Source organism: Vidua macroura, chromosome 10 (assembly GCF_024509145.1).
Source record: "Vidua macroura isolate BioBank_ID:100142 chromosome 10, ASM2450914v1, whole genome shotgun sequence".
Lineage (NCBI taxonomy): Eukaryota > Metazoa > Chordata > Aves > Passeriformes > Viduidae > Vidua > Vidua macroura.
Genome location: NC_071580.1, coordinates 16,081,196 through 16,104,886, shown reverse-complemented (window position 1 = coordinate 16,104,886; position 23,691 = coordinate 16,081,196). Strand labels below are relative to the sequence as shown.

The 23,691-nt window shown below is 38.6% G+C and overlaps 2 protein-coding genes across 2 annotated transcripts in view; one reads left to right on the top strand and one right to left on the bottom strand.

Annotated features, from left to right (window-relative positions):
* The window catches only part of COL4A4 (collagen type IV alpha 4 chain), a 62,542-nt gene extending 57,479 nt beyond the window's left edge, over positions 1-5,063 (bottom strand). The window contains exons 1-3 of the mRNA XM_053986195.1: positions 4,999-5,063; positions 4,097-4,136; positions 2,199-2,276 (exon numbers count right to left, since the gene is read on the bottom strand). Of these exons, the coding sequence (XP_053842170.1) occupies positions 2,199-2,276; positions 4,097-4,136; positions 4,999-5,054 (174 nt within the window). The 5' untranslated portion in view covers positions 5,055-5,063. The remainder of the gene's footprint in view (positions 1-2,198; positions 2,277-4,096; positions 4,137-4,998) is intronic.
* A 5,377-nt stretch (positions 5,064-10,440) lies between these two features.
* COL4A3 (collagen type IV alpha 3 chain) overlaps positions 10,441-23,691 on the top strand; it is a 55,301-nt gene continuing 42,050 nt past the window's right edge. The window contains exons 1-2 of the mRNA XM_053986270.1: positions 10,441-10,521; positions 21,213-21,269. Coding sequence (XP_053842245.1) covers positions 10,441-10,521; positions 21,213-21,269 — 138 coding nt within the window. The remainder of the gene's footprint in view (positions 10,522-21,212; positions 21,270-23,691) is intronic.

Here is a 23,691-nt window from a genome sequence, read left to right as displayed (position 1 = left end):
TATCATTATTTTGTCTACTTATAATAAAGAAGGCTTTTGATGTTGAAATTTAAAATATTTTCAAATGGGCAAATAGAAGGCAAAGTCATAACACCAAAGGTTCTGAATGTTTAGGTTTGTGTACTGTACAATGACAGAGGCTTTTAACAACCATTTATTTTTTACAATTTCAAGACAGGATTGAGGAAAATGCAAAACTCTGAGGAACCAGCTCCAGAGTAGGATTCAGACAGAAAAGCAGATAAAGCAGGTGTTTTCCATTCTAGAAAGCTAACAATAAGATAAACCTATCTTTTATTTTGTAATGGATAGTCTCCACAAAAGCTCAGAGAGAAAAGTCAGTGTGTCAGAGTGTAAAAGCAGAACACAGCAAATTTTAAAAACCAGAAGAATTGTACAATGAAAGAAAATATTAAATAATCCTATAGAAAATTATTCATCATCATACATTAGTATAGAAAATATGGATAGTAATCTATGTGAGGCAGTGTAGGGTCTGAAGAGTATTTCTGTTTCTAGTATATTGATTAATATAAATGACTGCATGAAATATAAATGAATATTATATTGGAGATACTTTATCCATTATCCATCAGGGTACATGTACATCCTTATTTCAGAGCTTTTTCAGAAAATAGTACAATTCTCAGACTTACCATTGCATAACAACATTCAGTTCATTTTGAAATGTTTATTACACTTCTATTTGGCACTTAGGTCCAGTTCCTTGGAATTATTTAGAAAACTAACTGCAAATGCATGAATCATAGTACAGTTTATGTGTGATATGGACAGCCTAGAAAAGAGCTACAACAACTGCAGAAGGTATTTATTATTGACTGATTATGGGCATGTAATTCAGAACTTCCAGGCAACTGAGTGAGAACCCAAATCAGGGAAATTCCCCCAGTTTGAAAGTTAGTTGTTTTTAAATGGCACTTCAGATCAGGTTTTTGGTATCCAAAACAGTCTGTTCAGTAGCACTGAGAGATGCTGCAGAGGTACCAGTCAAAATACTTTCCTGGGATGACCTTTTGTTAGCACAGTGTTACAGAGATATACACATCCTAGGCCTCTATTATGAAAATCCTACAGCATGGGGGACTTTCACATAGACATAATCCTGGAGGATTAGGATAGGATCCAAGGACACCAGGGCAGTGATCATGACACAGCAAAGCGTGCAGCTAACTGCAGAAACACAGGAAGAAAAAGGTGTGTCTTGCTGTTCTGGCAACTTAGGTTGTGCACAACAAAATGGGGCATGTGGCTCTTCCAAAATTGATGTACCATGTTCAACCTTCCTAAAGCTAAACTTAACCATTTCTACTTTGGTAGAAAACAAATTTCATCATTGACAATTTTTCAGTTGATCACCAATCAGGGCATGGATATGTATATGTATATGTATATGTATATGTATATGTATATGTATATGTATAATATATATTTAATATAATATTTTAAAATATTTTTTTATATATAACTTCTGTATATATATAAGTTTTTCCCTCACACAATGTTTAAATTATTGGCTATCTCTATATAGAGATGTATTATGAGAAAGAACAGTCAGGATAAACTAGTCATCACTGGAAGTATTTCAATTAGCAATTAGCAATTAGCAACATGCACAGTTACTAATTTTAGCATGTAATGTGAAAATGCCTAAGAGTTGTTTTATAATTGTTCATAAGACAAAGAGAATTCAGTGGTTTTTTTAAGTTAGTATCTTAAGTAAGTAAGATAAAAAGTCTGCAAACATTTTTAGAGTCACCCAACCCAAATAAGAAATAACTAAATAAGAAATAACTAAGTTGACATAAAACTAGAGAATGGGATGGACATTCCCTTTCAACCAGCCTCTTAGTAGAAGACAAGTATAGTTTTCTATACTTTACATGTATTAGGAATTACATCTGTCTAATTCCTAGACAGATTTCAAAGAATCCTTAATACAAGAAAGGTACCATGATTAGTACAAACCCAATTAGAAACAGAATTCTTTACAACCTTAGGTTTCTTCAGTGACAGCTGTACTTGATACCAGTGACAGAATTATGCTAGTTTGTTAGATGTGTTTATGTCTGAATATTGATTTACTGATTTATCAACCATGTTGATTTTCAGGAACAGCATGTGCACAAAATGAACAGTACTTACAACAGTAGTTATCAATAGTTCTAATCACAGCTTACCCTTGATCCTTTTTCTGGAAAGCACCGACAAACTGAACAATCCTGTCCCCCACATGGATCAATATATGCATATCCTCCCTAAAAATGGAAAGGTTATGGATATATCAATGCACAACAGACAATTACATCATCAAATATTGTCAGCTGAACATATTAGCTAGTTAGATGATTTTCAAGGCAAAAGATCTCTCATCAACATAAACATGCTGGAAGGTAGGAGCAATAAGTAAAAGCTTATTACTACAAGTTATGTTACATAACACTAAATATTACAGCCAAATATAACTTAGGAAACCAGCTGCACCTGAAATAAATTTTAATAGAACCAGAATTAAATTTGCAATAATGTAAAATTTGTAATGCATCACATTATTTTAGGAGATTGTTCAACTACAATGAAATTATAAAAGGCAAAACAAGGTGAGGAGCAAGAAGTTCACTCAGAGATAAAACCTTGAATTTAATTCTTGTCTATTAAATGAAACTACGTATATGCATGGTGTAATTATGCATTGCCTACTATTAATTTACTTATTTCTTGTCTTAAAAATTTCTGTTATTGTCCTTTTATTAGCAAATAAGTGACTGCTTTTTTCATCAAATTGCAAAGAGAAAAAAATTATATTCAGGGGGAAATTAAAACACAACAAAATGTAAATTTAGTAGATCTTCTGTGTGGTAAATGAACATGATTTCACTGTTCTTTCCTATTTCTCTAAATGTAGTAATAAACACATATCATATGCACTTATAAACTAAGTTGGAATGTCCACTAAATAACATTTTTTTTCCAGTAAAACTGTAAATTATCAAAGATATTTTAAAAATAATTTTAACAAGGAGGTAGAAGATTTAAGAATAATGTAGATAAACAAGTAAATGGTGATAAAACAAATATTTCCTCAGTGTGGGTTTTCATTATTATCAAGGTCAAGATTGTTTTGTTACTGGTTTTAATACCCAACAGAAGACTATAGGCTCATATTTCAATGTTTCAAGGAGAAAACTCTGACAAATATTAGATAAGGAGGAAAAATTCTGTTCTATCTATACCATTTTTAGAATACCTGGAATTCCCAAACCTCAGAACAAGAGGGTATGATGGTCTCTCTCACAGACTACTTGTCTTTCACACACTGCATTTCCCATGGAATTACTAATCTACTCTGCACTAGTCTCTCACATAGTTGTTAGAATCTTGCCTCTCCTGGAATGTCAATAGAATACAAATTTCCAATAACAGAATTATTATCCTTTCCTCTGATTGAACAGTTATTTTTAAAAAAATATTTCCAACTTCAACAGCTCAAATAAAAAGGGATGAGTTTGGGGATAAAAAAAGTCTCTCCAAAAAAAGAGCTTTTAAATATTTGAAAGAATACAAAGAAGATGGACTTGAAAGAAGGCAAGGGCATTGCAAACATAAGGGTAATATGAAGACCAGTACAGAGAGGATAATAAAGTAGGTATTGAAAATATATTATATGTGAAAATTTGGCTTCAGCGAGATGGGACTGTTCATAGAAGCCAGTTTAAGATCTAGGGTAACATACAGAGCAGAATGGAAGTCTAGAATTGACATGTGCCATATTGCAGAACCATTAAGGAGACTTTATGAGGAAGGAGACAGACTCAGTGAACAAGGGAGGGTTTTCTACCTCCAGCTTTCCAAAAGCACCTCAAGAAGCCAGAATTAGAATCTAGGAAAATCCAGAGCATAAAACTGCAAAATAGATAAGGTGAGTAGCAGAAAGGAAAGTCAGAACTGCAGAAATACGGAAAGGAGCATTACAGTTTTCCCACAGAACTATTGGTCATTTTGGTGCATGTGGTGCTACTTGTTTAAACTCTACCATTCTATCCCTCACCTGCCTAAAGTAAATATCAATGTCACTTACCCCATCAATTCCTTGAGTTGAAAAAACAAGCAGCAGCCACCTGATTTAAATGAAAAAAACTGAATTAAAACTACACTCACAACATCAAACCTTCACAAAAATTTAGCTTGTAGAAAGTGAGAAGTGATCAAGTGTACACATTATTAAGTCCTGTTTGGCGTGACTACACAGTGTTTTTATAGGGGGTGCACACCATCAAGAAATGGCCTCCTGTGCTGTAAATATTTGTCTTTTGGGATTGTGAGACTGAGGACAAACAGATAGGCATGAACAAGACTATGTAAAAGTCATAACTCCCCCTTTATAACCTTTTTCCAATTCTAGAATTATAAAGGGCAAGAGGGGAACCATTCCAGACAGATTTCTCCATGGACACCATGAGGTGAAGACTGAGTAGAGATGGGAATGATCTGCATCTACCCTAAAATCAGTTAGCTGGTGCTGTTTTCTTTTGCTCAGAGAAAGAGAGCAAGAGAAAGTAGAGAGGAAAGCCACATTCACAACAGCCACGTGATTCCAGAGCAGCTGCTGGGGAAGCCCAGCTCCATGCCAACCATTGCTAGTGATGGCTTGTAAAGTTTACAAAGAAAATATATACTAAAATAAAAAGGTAGCCCAAAATTTCTGCAGCAATACAGAAAATAAGCATTCTTTAAGAATATTATTAATGCTAATATTATTTTACTAAGAACTAAGGTGTCTACTAGTTTTATGAAAAGATAAATTAGGTAAAGCCATAGCATACAGACTGCAGTATACTATTCTACAGGATACAGTGAAGCCTTTTTCAAAATTACTCCAACTTTGTAAATATCTAGCCATTTCTTATTACTGTTAAATTAATAGCTAAGAATATATCTCAGTGAATCTGGTTAAAAAATGTAGTGATCTGTAAAACTCACCAGGCAGCTGTGATAAGCCACTTAATCCGTTCAAATGAATCCTTTGTTAGTGCCATTCCTGCTGATTGGGATTTGTATATGCAGCACTTTTTTTTTTTCTTTAAATGGCAGGTCTTCTCTTTCCTTCTGTTTCTGGATGGTCTATAAACACTGTTCCATACTGGTGTTATTTTCCCCTCTGAACCTGTTTCTATTAAAATATACATCCAATGTACACATGAATAATTACAGGAAAACCAATAATAAGTCTTAACCATTTGTATGTTACACTGCACAGCTTTGTGTTGGCACTACATTATATTTTTCCTATTCAGGCCACATTTTATTTTATCAGCAATCCAATTATTTCAAGGTGACTATAATGAAACTGCAGATTCACATAAAAAGGAGTACAAGATTTCAGCCTAGTAAAGATAGTCCTCATTCTGTGATTAAAATAATGAACCAAGAGCATCTTGCATCATTATTTCTTAAAAAGTTTTCATAGCCACCATTTTAGTTAAAGGCATTAAGACAAAAGATGCAATACCCATGTATAGTAAAAAAACGTAATGAACCTTAAAAAAACCTCAACAAAGTATTTGTTATAGTTTTAAGACCAGACTGAGCAGCAGCATCTTTTGCAAACAGGGCTAGACCAGTCTGTGCCAGCATCTGGAGGAAGACCACTCTGAATGCAGAATAAAGCATATGCATTTCATCTAAGAGTTCTACCTATATGCATGGACAGATGACAGTCACTGGACACATCACCTAGAGTTTTTTAGCTTTACTTTTACAACTTTTTTTTTACGGCTTTTGCCAGGATTTAGGAAGCTGGAAGCTCTTTGTGCAGGACTGACCGGTGGCCTCCACAGTCAAATTTTGCATACATAAATTGCATATGTAATACATAATTTGCATACCTAGTGCATCCCTGACCTATGACTTAGGTCCAACAGCAGTTTTATTTGCTGCTCCAACCTTTTTGGAAACTCAAGCTTCATAAATCCAGAGACATGGCCAGATCATGTGCAAACTTTCATATCCCCCAAATAAAAAAGAAGCTGCAATCCTTTGTAATAAGGCATATCTGGCAAATGAGTCACACTGGTTATTTCAAACTGAGGGTTTAAGGGCTGGGCTTCTCTCAGGCTAGCACAGATTATCACAGGCTTATGCTTTTTAGCACTCTAGTATTCCAAATGTGGGAAATAATTTTGAGGAAACTGAACACTGACTAGAGTGAATGACAGGGGTTTGCTTCCTTTAGAGAAGTCTCCTGAGTAGGCAAAGACACTCAGTTCCTGAGCAGGGAGTAAGGATGTGAATGCAGCAAACTGGCTGCTCTCTGATAGCTGTTCAGGCAGCAGCCATGTGTTTGTTAAACATGTGAGGGTACAGTTCCTGAAACATTACTGTTTTGCTTTCTATTATTTGGATGGTGTGGCATCTTTCTAACCAGAACTAATCCATAAATAATATTGATTCCTGTGTGTATGCACAGTATATCCAAATCCCACAGTAGTAAGAGGAGACTTTGGAAGCTGCTGTGCACTGACTGATGAATAAATAGCCTAAAGGCAGCCAGTCCATGCTGCAAGATCACTCTTTACATGTATTGTACAGTACTCCATTCATGTGTCAAATTCTTACAGTCTTTCTGTGCCCCAGTTCCCCATCTGTAGAAAGGAAAAAAATAACAACATCCCTAATAAAAAATAATATTCCAACAGCATTTCTATCTCACTGATTTTTTACATTAGTAATATAAACAATATAAGCAAAATTGTGAGGCAATAAAATATTGCAGGGACTGATTGCCTTAAATGGAAAATCCAAGTCATAAAGTGTTGAGACTTTGCAGAAATGTGTTCCTGTTGCCCACTATCCATCTCATTATTTAATTATCCAAACAGCTTCTGAAAATTAAGAAGAAAATTAAAAAGAAAATTATATTTGGTACATTTGCTTTGTATTAGCAGCAAAACTTTTATTTTCAAATTAAAATCCATTTTGATCCAACCCATTGACACAGTTTGAAATAATACTTAATGCATGAGTGGAAGACTTGCAACCCTCTGCTTGTTATTTTGTCATGGCTATCTAAACCCCATCATTTTCCGAACAAGTTGAATTGTTCAGTAGCTAATACAATAACAGAAAGAATACAAGGTTTTGTTTAGATTGATGTGTCAAATTGATCTCATTTTTTATGTTTTTGAAGCAATCACAACTGTTACCTCAATAAAATATCCCCAGGATAGCACACTCACTGCCACCAAAGGAATAGGTTTCACATGAGATCACCAAACCTCACCTCAGCCTCAGAAAACAGAAGGGGAAAAGCTGGCACTATAACATAATCTAGATGTTTACTTTCTAGACAGGAATCAAGAAGCAAGACCATTTCATTCTCAGTAATTCTGCTAAAGAACAGGGGACATGAGCCATAGTTTGAGGCAGACACACAGCTGCAATTATTGAGGTTAAAAAAAATTAGAGCAGTCCTAACTGAATTTTCATTACACCCAAAGGAAGCAACATTATGTACAACAATACCACTCAAGTTGCAAAGTCAAGGATTCAGAAGCTGTGAAATAAAAAATGGGGTTGTGTGCTCAGTTTTAATGTGGCTCTTTTATGCATATAATTCAGACATTCATTTGAAGTCTGTGAACATATATGCTGTTTTCCATAGGACTTCTGCCTCGTTCGTGATGGACATATTCTATACTCTCTCCATCCTTTCCAATAAGTCCTATTTTTTCGTTTACAGTGTTCTATAAAACTTTGCACTTTATACTAAATTCATACAACTTTAATGTTTCCCACAAAAATATTCCTGAAAATAGTATTGTCCTTTCTTTACCATAGAGAACCAAGGAAACAAAACCAAAGTTAAAATGATTAAGTATCAGTTACTGTAGAAAAAGACAAACTTTAATTAGATGCAGCTTTCAATTGTTTTCCAGAATTAAGGTTGATCTCCAGTATTCATGTACTGGTGCTTTTGTTGAATTTTTCTGAAGTAGCTCTACAGGCAGCTGCAGGTATACATTTTGGCACAACTGATGCTAAGCCTGCCTGGACAGCTGTTTAGACAGACAAGATTGTCTGAGTTTGTAGCTCTCAGATAATATCATGGATTACAGCAGTATCAGCAACACAGTGTGCATCAAGGTTCCACAGGCTTTGTGTGGGTGGACACTGCCAATGATGGCAATGGTGAACAGGGGAGAGAACATCAGTGGCTGATCTTACCTTTGGAGCAGCTCAGTGCTCCTTTGGAGTCACAGATCTGTCCTAGAAACTCACATAAAGGCATGTATGCTTCTATGTGACAATCTCAGAGTGCAACATTACTTGCTGTTTCTTAACTATAAACACACAAAACTCCCATTCAGCTGAGCCACTTAGCAGCCAGCTGCTCAAGGTCAGTCAAGGAGGTGGTTCTGCAAGTGAAGAGCATTATTATTAAATATTTTATCTTTTTGATACATGTCCCTTGTTAGCATTTTTACATTTTTGCTTTGAGCTTGCGGACTTCTTCTTCTTTTTAATTTCCACACAGGATTTTCATCATTTAAAAACTGACTCAGTATCTCTTCATTATAGTAGTGTTTCATTCACTCAGTATTCTGCATGAGTTTCTTCATTGCCCCTAACAGTGGTCTGCCTGCTTTCTTCTGTTTCCTCTAATAACTCATTGGCCTAGTATTCAACAGCTCTCCTTTTGAATACTATCTTCTTTACAGTGAGAGCCATGCTGGAGCATTTTGCATTGAAATTGCCATCATTTCAGAGGACCGATCACACTCTGATCACACTCTGATCCACTGTAGTCTCCCTTGCTCTGACCTCATTGTCTCATAGACAGGTGATGCACCTTTTGTTTTCACTTTTGTGTAAATAAGTGTCTAGTACCTTCTCTCTAACACCAGTACTTCTCATGTTAAATTCCAGTAGTGGATACTATTTCTTCTACATGGTCACCATCAGTCTGGCCTGAAGCAAGGGGAATTCTTTCCTTTTCTCTCCATACCTTGCTGTCTATACCAGCTTGCTCTCACAGATGTTGGATATTTTAGAGTCAAGTTGTTTTAACATTGCTATATACAAGATCTTTGGTACTGTAGATAATGCTCACCTCTTCCTGAGGCATATCCTTACTGGTACAAACAAACTTTTTGGAAAAGTAGCTTCTGCTAACCAGCTTTCACAGCAGATTTCATAAGAGGTTGAGTATGGTCTACTGAGTGGAGATCCAGCTCTACTCTTGTGCCTGTCAGAGAAGCTGTTTTACAAAGCTCTGTGGCTAGCTTTCTGCCCACTAAAGCCTTTAGCTCTGTATTTCATGAATACTCCTATATTTATATACATCTATTACATAGTTGCTTTTGCTGTATCACTTCTAGTGCAAATAAAACCTGTAACGTGAGATTTCCTGTATAGCATCCATGAACACTACAGACAAGATAAGGCTGCTGTGGCTGGCACTGCAAACATGCTTTCTAAGTTTGCATCTTCTCAAAACAGCACTCTGTTTGGTGAAAGGCTACCTTGAGCATGCAGCACTTCTGTCAATAATATAAATGCGATAAACTTTACACGTTGCCGACACTTTACAAATCACAATTCCGTTCTCAAAAGCTTTTTATCATATTACGTGGAAACCCTGGGGAGAAACATTTCTCGCTGCTTTCCATTTATGCGGTGGGGCAGCATTTTGTTCCTTCTCGGAGTTTCCTCTGTCTCATGAAGAAAACACTCGAGGGAGCGAAAGTGTTGCTGAAGGAACTCCCGTCCGTGCCCGGCAGCGGCGGGATGGCGCTGGGGGCCCCGGCTGCTGCCGCCGCCTTTCCCGGTACCGCCTCGCTCCCGCCCGGTTTCACCGTGCCCTCCTCCCCGCCGGGACCCAGAGCCGACCCCGCTCCGTGCGAGCGCAGCCCGTGCCTCGTTCGGGCGGTGTCCGGGGCTGGCCCCGGCCCCGCTCCCGTGGCGAGCCCCGCGGCTCGGGCGGGCCCGCCACCTGCTCCCTCACGGCGGCGCGGGCGGGGGACGGAGCCAGCCGGCAGCCCGGGACACCTCCCGCTGTCCCGGGATGGGGCTGCCCCTCAGCGCGCTGCCCAACCCCGTCCCGAGGAGCGCCAGGTGCCCCCGCCCGGGGCTGCCCGTCCGCGGCGCTCACCTCAGCTCCCAGGCGGGAAAGCCCCCGACACCTCGCTCACTCCATGCCCGCTGAGGACGGACGGACGGACGGGCGGCGGCTGCCAGCGCTGCCCAAGGCAGGACACGCGGGGGGGATGAGGGGGTGGAGGAGAGGGGTGGCCGGGGCGGAGCCGCGACCCGGGAGCGCCGAGGCGGGTGCGGAGGAGCCCTCAGGCCAAAACCCACAGCAGGGCGGGAGGGGGGCAGAGTCGAAGCGCCCCGGGACGCCGCGCAGGCAGCGCCGAGGGGGGGATGGCCGGCGGGGGCTGCCCCGGTCGCCTGGCGCCGGTGCTGCTGCTCGCCCTGCTCTGGCCGGCCCGCGCCGCGGCGGAGGTGAGTGAGCGCCGGGACGGGGCGGTGGCGCGGGGTCCCGCGGAGGCTGCGGCGGGCCCTGGGGCACAGCGGGCTCGGCCCCGCGCTCCCCGCTGCCACCGAGCTGCGTTGGCCGCTGGTGGGGAAGGAAAGGTGAATGCGTGTTTTTCAAATGATGAGCCTCGTATGCACGCCCGGGCAGGGCGAGGCGAGGCGAGGCGAGGCGAGGTGAGCTGAAGTGCATCTCGCCCAGCTGCGGGGCACCGCTACCTGCACACCTCTGCCGGGCGGGGATGGGGACGGGAGAGAAGGCCCTGCACGGGGCACCGCGTCCCCGCTGGCCTCAAGAGCTTCCCGCCCTTCCAGCTGAGGGGACGGCACGGGTGGGATGGGGGCTCCGTCCCGCCACCAGCCCGGGAAGCGGCTGCGGAGGCCCGGCCTGCGAGCACAGGGGATACGGACGGCCAGGACCGAGCCGGGAGGGAGTGGATGGTCGCCGAGGCAAACACCTCCGGAGTGGCATTCACCATCTGGACCACCGCTACCTTCATGACAAAATCATTTTACAGACTTGTTTATTAGGCTTAATGATGAGTGTCCATCACCGTTTGGTCAATAAATTCTCCTAGACCATATTGTAGTCTTTTCTGTGCCTTTCTCCAGTGTCTGGTTATAACATTTGGACTGTACATTCGCAGCTGGGAGAAGAGCACTCAGCTGTGAGGGTACACGGGTCGGTGTAGCTCTCAATACTTCTGGCAGTTACCAAACAGAAAGCTGCCGGTTTCGGTGAATTTCTGATAGACATCAAACACATGAAACTGACAGTTTCTGATAAATGTAAAACACAAGAAACTGCCAGTTTTAGTAAATTTCAAGTTCTTTCTCCTGTAATAGTCGGCAATGTTAATTTTTCCTTATATGAGTAGGTATGAGTAAAGCTTTAACACCCTACATGAAAATCTTTACTGCCTCTCAAAACATTTTGAAGTTCACCTTTAGAAGGAAGAAATGTAATCTTGTACTTTGCTGTTGCTAAAGCAGAGCCACATTCTGCTGAAGCAGTCTAATTAGTAATAATGTTTCTTCCAAATTCATGCAACTCTTTCACTCACCCATTCTAGGTAGAGTGTCTGGAACCAGCATAAGCCCCTCACCCAATATGTTGGTTTTTTTCATGGCATTTAACTCCACTGGCAGTCAAGTTTAGTCATTTAACAAAGATCTAATTGTTTTATTTGTAATGGAATTAAAATACCTCTTAGTTCTTATGTAGAACAGAGGTACCAGATCTATTTGCAAAGTATGTGTTTTCTGCAGAGTTGTTTCAGGCTCCATCCAGATCTGGATGTGGAAGATGTGGAAGATTAACACCTGTCTCTCTCTTCTGCCCAGTTTGCTGGTTTTTGTTCCATTCTCCTCTTCCTCTGCTGATACCCTTGTCCTTGTTGCTCTGAAGAGGTGGATATCATCATGTGGGCTTCTGGATGGCTTTTAGCAAGCACGGGCTGTGTTCCAGGAATGCCCCCCCCCCCCCCCCAACACACACACACTTTTTCTAAGCCTCTCTTCTGGCAGTTTTATCTAAACTCCTAACTAAATATTAGTGGCTTATTAGTAATTGGCATGAGGTAATTGATTAATGAATTGTTTCATCTCGGCTAAACTGTTCATTGCAAAGAAATAGGTATAGTTAATATACTAAAATCATGCTACACTTTCATATGAAAGTAAATTGATATTTGACCAGCAAGCAATACTTCTGCTGTTTGCATCAATTAAAAAATATTTCAACTCAGAAAATTTTAGGTATAGTTTATTCCTGAAGACAGGAAAGCAAATTAGTCATTTGTGCCTGCTGCTGTTTATACAGCAAATTTTAGTCCTCGCAGCTCTTCACAGAGTCCAGACTTCTCTGCCCTTAGGAGGCTGAACTTTCTGGCACCTGCTAGGGAGTATTATTGTCTACATTCTTGGCCACTGGCATGCTCTAATCACATCTTCTGAAAACTCAGCAGAAGTAGCATCTTCCCATGTCAAAGGCTTTTCAGCTTCTTTGATGAGTTTCTTTCTTCTTCCTTAACTTCAAATACTGGTGTTATAATTCTTCAGATTCTTCTGCTGTTAATTTAAATATTTTAGAATCATCATCATCATCAATATGTTTTCACAGGATACAAGATTCTTCCTATTCATCATCTTTTTTTCTTTCAGAAAAAAATGGATTTGCTTTTTCATTGCTTAATTTTGTCTAACAGCACCTGGAACTGATAGTGGCTTGGTGCAAATGTACAATTCAATTAATTCCCTTAAGTGTGTCCTGTCTTTTGATGCCATTTATGTACTTCTCTTGTATCTACAAATTTAATACTAATCTAAAAATGTTCCCTGACATTTGTTGCTTCAAATGACATGTTGTTTCAGTTTTTCCTAATAGGAAAAATACCTTGGTCAAGTTCATTAGTACTCAATCGATATTGTGGCATTGAACATTTTTATGATGGCATCATGTTAGTATTTGTTCAGAACTGGATAGAGAGAGTCTCTACTTCAGCAAGATTACTTGCTTCCAAGTTAGCTGCACCCCATCTTATTACCACTTTTTAATTTGTATTGTAAATACTGTTGCAATGTTTGATAGCCCACAGGATTAAATTAGGTGTACCTTGTTATATTTTTGCCTCCATCATGACATTTCATTTTTTTTCATCATGCACTGGTGGCAAAGGAGGGGACATAACAACCTTGGTGACTGTAAGTCTTGGGAAGATCTGTTTTGCATCCTCTTCCTCACTCATATTGTCTGTGACTAGATGCAAGTGTTTGTATTTCACAACTAATTTCATTTCTTACAAATATTAGAATTTGCAAGTACTTAAAATGAATCTTCTTTTCTTCCTAATAGCAGTATTTTTTTCCTAATTATATGCAACCTATATTGCTGTCACAAGTAGATCTTAATACATGGCTCTGGAAGGGAAAAATGATGTTCTAGTTCAGCCCATGGCCAACTCCAAGGCTGGTAAGAATGGCATGCAGGCTTTTTTTTTTACCAGGAATCAAAGTGTTGGAGGCACCAAGTGTCCCAGTGAGATTGTTCCTTGTCTGACAGCCTTTGGAAGCACCCAGGTGCTTTGTGGCACAAGCAGCTGAGAAGGAAAGATGTGCACCTGAATATACAAGAGAGTTCACAGAGCATGCTAAAAAAACAAGTCCTTTGTGAAGTGCCCTCTTTGATTTGGTTAATGTGATCCCAGCTCCGAAGTCAAGGAGAGTGTTACTCTGAGTATTGGGTCCAACTTCTGCTAGACTATTCTGCTCCTGATTGCCTCTACATTTATTGTAATTCAACCATCACCTCCATAGAGAAACAGGCCACTGTCACAGCGCTGCACAGAAAGGCTTTTCCTACTGGGCCAAGAGAGGTAGCATAAATTAGCAGAGTTACCCTAAAGTTTGTGCATCAAAATTGATGGATTTCTGCTGGTTTGCAGAACTTTGCTCTGATGGCCATAAATGTGAAGTGTGCCTATGTGAAAGATGAACCTGCTTAGATGACCTAAGTAAACACCTGTAAAAATTGAACTGTTGACACTTGATGGCTTTTCTAGAAAACCTACAAGACAAATACACATTTAAGCAAAAGTCTATAATTCAAGTTATTTTGCTGGCTGAATAATGCCATTAAAATTGTTAGAGTAGGCAGGTCCTTTCTTCACTGCTTTGCATTTCATAGAGATACAACCATTTTATTTATGATCTGTGCTAGCAGTCTTTTCTGCAATACCTAGAGCTGACTTGATATAAAAGATCTTTGAAACAAAATACTTTGCTATTAAGTGCAACTAGTATGGGATGTCCGGTCATCTGTTTTACTGTCACGTTCTCACCTTACTGCCTAACAAAGTAATACTAGAAGTATGTTGGCATGGATTACAGGAGCCTAGGAGGAAGGTGAAATACAAAAAGACTTTTTCCTTAACTGTTTGCAACCCCAATCTCTCACAGTCACACTGAAAATGTTCCATTTTGTCACACCTAATAAATTTTTAGTTCCATTTTCATTATTTGTCTTACCCATTTTGTGATAGGGTGCAAGTCTCACAGGTTTACAGATTTTCCATTTTGCCTGGCTTAGTGAAGACCTTTTAGCTAGGGCTTTGTGCTGCTTTTTTCCACAGATTATTTTGGAGGAAGCTGCAGGAAAAAGTGACCTTTAATTTTTTTTAATCACAGAGCCTTTCAAATAAGGAAAAACCAAAGCATGTGCAATAAGCCTTCTCTGAACAAGCTACTGTTGCTTTCATTGCTATTTGCACCACTTAACAGAAGATGCACACCAGGAATTTTATGAATATACAAATATACTGGCCTGAGGAGATGAAAATTTTAGTGAATACCATTCCCACACTCAACAGCTGGGAAGAAATACAAAACGTGTGAGTTATTGCTAACCATATTGTGGTAGGTAAGCAAAAATTCACTAGTTAAATGGTGTGTATTCTTTGTTATTAGATTGCTCTTCTAAGGTGATTGTTAGGAAGGAAGAACACGGATGAATAAGCTGATTAAACACCCTTAAGAGTTTGCTACACAAAACAAAATTGTGTGGCCTGAATTGCTTAGTCTTTTTTTCCTTGGAGAAAAGAAAATATTTATTTATGTTGTCCCCATGTGCTCTTCAAGGTCAGGAAAAGAAATCAACCCCAGAGATGGAGTTTATGGCTCCATCTTTGTAGATTTTATACATCTAAATATGTCAGGAACAGTTTGGTTCCATTTTTGATAGTCCTTATCACAGTGACTTCAACCCTAGTGAGATGATTTGTAGAGTAAGGTATTGGTCATTATAAACATAAATGTAAATATATTCTGTGGTTTAGGAGAAGGAAAAGCATGATTCACTTTGTCTAAAAAGAGAGAAATTCTTTATCTTGTATTCATAGATCAAAAGTCATTTACACACACACACCCCTTCCCAAAACAGGAGAGCCTCAACATACAGCTTTCCAAACCTGCACACAATATACCAGCTCTACTTGTATAGATACTAAGTAATTTTAGGCAATGTCTACAAAATAGGCCTTAGTGGCCACTGCTACAGAGCTCAGAAATCATTTGAGTTTGTGAAAACTCAGTGTCTTTGGTTTGTTCTGCATTAAAACATTTTATCTGTTTTATCCTAAGGCAATGAGGAAGACATGGGCAAAGTGAAGATTGCTAAGCCCTACTCACACTTCCTCACTGATAATGAGTTGGAAAGAAGGGAGAAGTTCAGTAGAATTAATTGTGCTGTATCTGTTTGAAGAAGAGTATGGTTGGCACCATGGGAGTGGATACTTATGAGAGATTTGTCTAATACTACAAAAATCTTGTTATACAAAATTCTTAACAAGCAGGTTTTTGCTATAAAATATAAGAGATTTTTTTCAAATTGCTTTCAATCTCTGAAGTGATAAAAGGGGTTCATACAGTGTTCCCCTTGGCATAATAGAAAGTTGTTTAAATGGTCACATACAGAAGCTTCTTCCATTTCTCTCCACATGTCATTTAGCTTGGTTTAAATGGTTTAAAATACCATTATAAATATATCTTTATATTACGTGAATGAGAAAATCCCTCCTAAAAGAACCAGTTTAAAATTAAGGATTTAAAGTAGTGACATTGCTACCAAGTTCAGATAAAAATGTGTGTTAACATCATGTGACCATGACTTGTGTATCTGTAAATTAAACAGAAAATCCTGCTTCTGTGAAGTGTTATGTGTTCCTATGACTGCAAATGTTTAGGACTTCTCTCCTGCACCTCACACTGAAAGCAGCACATAACCAGTAATACAAGGCCTGTGTCACCAACAGGGCATTTTGATTCAATAGCTATTCCCTGAGCAAGGTTCCCATTACAGGTGTTTAATGGAGCTTTTCCAACAGCTGCACTGCCTGCGGCATAACAGTTGTCTCCTGCTGTATCATTTAGATCCAGGCTGTCTGTGTTGGGTGCTACTGACCAGGCTGTTTATTAGTTAAGTTACAGGTGTATTTCTTTATAATGGAAAGTCTAAATGAAATAATTTTCATCCTGTGCTAGGTATTCAACTGGTAAGCAAAACGCTGTGAATTGTGATAGCATACATGGCTGTTAACAGGAGTCTTCTAAGGTAGGAATGTCTGGCTGCCTTCCAGTTCACAAGTGACTACACAATGTTTCAGGGTTTGGGAACTGACATATTTTCCTTCATCTCATCATCTCCTATTTCTGCTCTATGTTGTCTATACTTATTGAAGGCTTAATAATTTGGTTTTGTTGTACTGGTCCAGCAATCACTAAAAAAACACAAAGTTCTTCGTGGTCTTTGATAATTTTAATGAATTCATGTTTGATGCTTAGAATGCATGAAAAACTTTTAGTATACAGATTCTAATTGTGAGACTGGTATTTTGTTTTGATAGCAATATTTTGGAGTGAGGGGACCTCATTCTCCAGGACCTTGCATGCTCCATGGTGATTTGCAGTTGTGCAACATGAGGAATATGCTGCCAGGGTCACGTATCCACTAACCTTGTCTATCTAGAATTCCTGACTGTGCTAATCTAGATAAGTGTCTTAATACAGGTGCATCAGAAGAAAAATATTTTCTTTATGTAGCTTTTCTCACAGTGGGAACCTTTTTCTGTAAAGCTCTGCTCTCAGATCCTCTTGTGCAAGTTAGGATAAATTTTCAAAACTGTAACTGTATCCAAGCTAGAAACTCTAGCTACCACCATAATGTTCTTCAGAAAGTGTAGCATTTAACATATGTGCAGCATACCTACCCCAACACAAATCTGCAGTGTGGATAAATGGTAGAGCAAAACCTTCCATTTCCTGTAATCACAATGTATTACTCCCACCTTTATTAGATGCAATAGAAAACAGGTAGTAGAGAATTATTGAAATTGGCCTTTTGGAGTGTTAAGCACTATATTAACATCAACTGTTGGAGCAGGGTTATTTTATGTGCTCAGTTGTGATTTATAGACACAGCTGGGATGTGTAAAATGATTGCTCTGCACTGAGATAGCTCAGGAAGAATTCAAAAATCTCCATGTGTCAGCAGCCCTTGAAAATTCATCATCAAGACTTAAAGGAGCTGACTCACTAATACGTAATTTTTAGTAAGTATTGGCATTTAAGAGAAATTACAGAAAACTTGAAATTAGCTGATAAGTTGCTTCCACTTAAGACCACTGTGATGACCTGCATATTTTTAGGCTGCTCAGGATATCATTAATGAGCAGAAAGATGGAAAAGCATAAAAAAAGTGGCATCACAGAAAAATAGATATTATCCAGTAAGTCTTGTTCCACATAGGGGTAGAGTTCTAATGTAGTGATTCTTTAAGTTAGGAGATAAAGACCTAATGGCAGGATAGGTGAGATGCTAATAAGTATCAAGTTTAAATGAAAAATTATGCATTTTTAAAAATAAGTTTGATCAGTGGTTAGATCACCAGTGAAGGAAAGCGACGGCTTCATAACCCACTTGAGAGACACCTGGGCTGTTTTTACTGTCCACAGTAATTAATGGATATCACTTGCACTGCTTTTAATTCATTTTAAAATACCTCATGTTGCACAGTCATCTTTCATTTATGGTAACCTGGATTTACTTCAGTGGAGTTCATCCATGAAATTAAAGACCAGTCAAGCCAAAAGTGCAAACTTAAGCCCCACTTCAGCCACTTTACTATATTCCTACACAATACATTTAATTTCATCTCAGCTTTCATCTCAATGTCTTTATTACTCATCCTGAGTGGTCTTGGCCTGAAATATATTTAAAGAATATATGCTTGTTTCTTGCAGCAACACATTTTGCTGCCTCTCTGTCCTGGGTGCAGTATTTTAAACACAAATGTGTATTTTGAAATTGTAGCTGAGCTACTCTGATCTTCTCTGGATCTGGAAAAACAAAGAAATACTCTGACAGTTCTGTCATTGTATATATAATTCCAAAAAATAGATCACAGGAGAAATATGGGATCATCCTCACTTTGGCTCTGTTCATCTGTACTCCACCTTCCTGCCTTTGAACCATTCCCAGAAGAACTGTGTTGCCCCACTAATGTGAGTGACAGCACTCAGAGTCTGTGCTAGTGACAGAATAGGAAGGCTGGCATTGCTTGCTCTTCTCCTTACAGTAAGACTTTGTCACATCCTTTGGCATTTTCATGTTTGGTAACATCCCTAAATACGCTCTCTGACATTCTGCATGTAACCAGTGCTATTGGCAAAGTGCTGAGAACTGTGCTAGATTCTCTCCAAACTGAGTTGCCACCACTGCAGTGGCTGGAGTAGCAGTGCCATGCTCAATCAACATTAACCTTTGTATGGGTGACACCATAGCCTGTAGTATGTTATTTCTTTCTTCTTTCTGTGTCATTTCTTTGAGGAATTATGTGAAGGAGAGGAGTGGAATACTTTCTAAGCAGTTGGTTAAGTTACTCTCTGAATCAGGAGCAGGAAGAGATCAGAGCCCAGTAGAATCCGACCCCAGAGTGTAGGAAGGGCAATTCAGTGTTATAGATAAGGTTGTACCCACTGATCAAAACATTAACCACTGCAGTAAATGTGCCCCAACATGTACAAATGGAATTATGTATCTGTTTAATGTAACACTGTAGCTATCACTAAAAACACTTTGGAGAAGAGCTCTTCTGTAAATTACTCCAAGAGCTGTGGGGTTTTAATTTTGGTTCATCGGTAAAATTATTTGATTTGTTATTCATTTAATGATCTGGCTTTATCATTTGACCTATATTTTAGGTCAAAAATATTCTTCATCTAAATATTTGAAAGAAATGTAAATTATTATTATGAATATCACAAAACCAAAAAAACCATGCAGTAAAACTGTGGCTTTGGTTAATACACTTACTTATACAGATGTTATTGTGAGAATTTTGAATAAACGGTTTCCTTATCTTATAACGTGGAAACATCATATTGTGTTTTTATGATCCTTTGATAAAGGAGCTGCAGGCATCTTGGAAGGATGTGAAAGCATCCTGCAGTATAAGTGAGCAATGATTTTTTGGTTCAAAGCTCCTGTACAGAAGGTGTAATCTAATCTTACATAAAAAAAAATCATATGCCAAAACATTTAGTATTATCCAGCTGACTGTGTAATGTTAAATCATTGGTCTTTTCAGTTTAGTTTAGAGTGATATGTGTACACAAAAAGACCTAAATAGATATGAAAGCTTACTAATGGCAAATTAAACACATTCTAAGCACTCTGACTTCTTGAAGAGCAAAGGCTCTCTTTCTTTCAATAGTTTATTAACTTAGATTAATTGTATAGTGTCATAATTTTCTACATGTTCATGCATTTCTCTTCACATTGGATCATCTTTGATTATAAGATAAAAGGGTTTGTTCTGTATCTGTACACACCAAATCTTCTGCAGATTATACCTGTAATGGGAGAGTAATTTCATTTTTGGATTTCTCTATATGTCCTGAAAACTGTACTTTGCATACAAATGCTGGAAAGAATCTGCTTCCTATTTGCTTTCACAGGCAGAAATAAGGTCCAACTCCATGAAGATCTATAGAATTATAATGGTATATATCTGTGTATACATCTTGCCTTGAGCAACTGCCCTTTTTATATTGCTTAGCAGACCTCTACCAATAATCATTTTTGAAGAGAATGCTTTGGGATGCAAGGTACTGTCATTGAATAAGGAACAAGAAAATCAGGTGTCTTATAAACTATCCCAAATTTATTTTGAGATATACATCATTTTATTCTCTTGTATTGATGCTTAAAGGCTTAAAATATCTATCATATAACTGAATTGATGAATTTAGATTATCCAGTACCAAACTGATTAATCTCACCAAGGAGAAATCAGGATACTGTTTGTTTGCACTAGTTCATATTCTTGTATCCCTGGTGATATAATCATATTGATTAATATGATAGTAAAGGTAGCATAGTTAGATGGCTTCTGTTTCACATGATACCTTTGTTTTCCAAATTTCTGATGCAGTACCACTTGAATTCTAGCTGTCAGATCACTGTAACAGTGAGTCTTCTTTAAGTATGACAAAGAATTAACTATTTAATGTTTGCAACTCTTTAGAAATCTAGCTTGAAGCATCAAGTAGCCACCTATTGATCTGTCTATAAATCAGAGGCAGGCACAATAATTTCTTGAGGATGTGCCTTTCATAGCCAACTGATTTTAATTTCTGCTTTATTTTGTAAATAAATGTTTAAGTATCTGTTCACTGGATGAATGCTCCCTGCAGCTGTTTTTAAATTGATGGCATCATCTCACCTAAGTTCAGCCACCTAAAAGACAAGCAGCAACTCTCAGGAATCGTCAAGTCCATAGAGAGCAGCAACTACTTGCAGCATCTTTCCTCCATCATAAAAGTTACAAATTTGAAACACTGTGACTGTTGTCATATGAGAACTGTAGGGGGCAGCTAATTCTGTCTGCAAGATCTCACTAATGCTCTTGTTTGTCTCAAAAGACAATAGAGAGGAATAATGAGCTCTTTGCCACTGTTGAGAATTACCTCTTCACAAACATTTTTTATAAAGTTGTGTTATCTGTGAAATAATTACTTACTAAAACCACTGAGATCTTACTTGCCTCTCTCCAAACAAGTCAATGAGAAAAGGAATTGTATTATAAAGTTTGTATTTTTGTTTTTCAGAACTGTGTATGCAAAGGTAAAAGTCCCTGCTTTTGTGATAGCACAAAAGGTAGTAAGGTAAGAACAGATACATTTTCCTTTTTGAATATTAGCTTTTGGAAATTGTTGGTAGATGACTTCAGTTGATACAGTGAGTGAATTTAGTGCATGATGGTATTTTGCCAACAGAGTCTACAGAGAATGATTACCTTACAAAATTCTGTTTACTCTGGGGAAACTGTTTAACTAAGCCTTTTCAACTGAATTTTTTTACTGCATTATTATACTTACAGCACTGTATGATGTTTGGACACCAGGAGAACAACTGTCCAAAGCACCAGGTCTCTTTCACTAACCCCTAACAAATGCCATTACCTTGGCAGCTGCTTTCCTCTTACAAAGTTCATAATGCCATCAGAAGTCTCATGTTCCATGCTTCCCTCTTTCCCTCTCTGGACCCTGCCCACCCCCTTTTGCCAGCTCCTGAAGGAAGCTGTACACACTAGCATCAAACAGATAAACTTCTTGTGGATGAAGCAGGGGATGAGTTTCTGGGTCCTAGTCACAAACACCTTGCCAGCACTGAAGGAGCAGCAAATCCATCAGCAGTAACAGATCCACAGCTCTGCCTGTTGCCAATAGCAGCTTGGCAGAGGCTCCAAGTGGCTTTTAGACAAACCTGAATTACACAAATGCCAAAAATTCTTTGAAACTCCTGCTTGCAGTTGGAAGAACAACTGATTCACAAATGAAAGAGGCATTATTGAAGAGGTCATGGTTGCCATAGGCGAGCCATGAACACAAAAGATGCCATACTAAACCTTATCAACAGATTCCAGATATCTATAAAGATATAGGATTATGATTAGTCCCACTTATTGGTCCCATCTATTTTTATGAAGTTGGAGAAAATTTATCTGGAAGTAAAAATGTTCATTATTAAAATATATATTAATAAATAGGACTGGAGAATACTAATATTTTCAGTAAAATCTCCCTGTTTATTTTTCATATTACTAGTTGGCCTAACCTGACTTTGTCCTAAACAGTGAAATTGAAACCAGTTGAAAACCTAGAAAAAAATAAGCTGCCCACTAAAAAAGACATATTAATAAGAATGGACACCCACAACTTGTCTTTATCAGTTCCATGGAAAATAACTGACCAATTTGTGGGTAAGAGTAAATCAGTGTTTAGACTGATGAAGTTTTACATGCAGAAAATCAGGATAATGATATTAATCAACATGTTTTGGTCATTATTCAGTGTTTAGAATTCTCCAACCTGAAAATCCTCTGATCTTGTTGATCTGCTAAGAAGGAAGTGTGGCTAAAATTGCCTTTTCTGTAGAGAGGGTAGTGAGGGTGTCAGGAGAGCGCAGCGCTGCTCTGGATTCAGGCAGCACCGCGTGACTCTTGCCGTGGCAGGCAGGTCGAGGAGTTTGGTTTTCTGTGGAGCTGGTACCGAACCCCCTCCAGCGGCTCATCCTGGGATAGCAGCCATCCTCCTATCTTGGGATGTTGCTACAGAACACACAATAGAAATAAATGGGTTTTATAAAAAGCTATGCCGATTTATTATATAGATCTCACACACACTTTATAATGCAATTCTTATTTTATAGGTGTTAAACTATCATGGGATTACATTCTATCTTGAGAGATACAAATATATATATAATTACTATTTTTAAAATTTTTATTTCATTCAGAAGCTATTTAAAATCTGGTGAGTTTGTGGGATTTTGAGGAGTGAGAATTGATGCAGGGAAAAGCCAGAATATTTTGGCTTCCGAGAGACATCTCTTGGCTCCTGTCTTGTGCATTGAATAGAACACTCAAACTTTGTCACAGAACAATTTCGCATGCTTTCTTTGTATAACTTTGTATAAAGCAATACGAAAATTTGCTCTAAGAGAATTGATAATCCCATTCTCTCTCTCCCATGTCATGCTGTGATGTAAAAGGTCTTGAACCAGCAGCTCTTTACTGATGTAAAAATGAGCATGCTAAACTGCTGCTGTCTGAAGGGCTGAAACATCATTTCTGTGAGCTTCCAGGCTTGAAACACTTCATTTAAACCAAGACTTGCATCTTCTATATTTAACTAAAAAACTGAAAATGCTGCTTTCACTCTAGCTTAGCCTCCTGTATTCTGTTTCCATAGCTTCAATTTTGTTTCCTTTAGTTTATTTATTTGAATTTGATCTTTAAAAAAAAGCACATGAAAAAGTAATTTGGTGTCTTAGTCTCTGAGATTCAGAAAAATTTAAGATACTTGTCACATAAAGCAAGGGGTTTTTAGTCTGTCTGAATGTTTTTGTTGCATTTGACTCCCACTGTTTCCTTCCTTGTCTTTCATGAAGAGATATTGATGCTTTGGAACTGACCTTGCTGTACAGCAGAAGCTGTAGGCACACAGTTTGTGGTAATTGGGAGTGGGGCTGTGGGAGCCTCATCCCCAGTGGGCACAGCTGTGAGAAGCAGTGAGCAGCACTGAC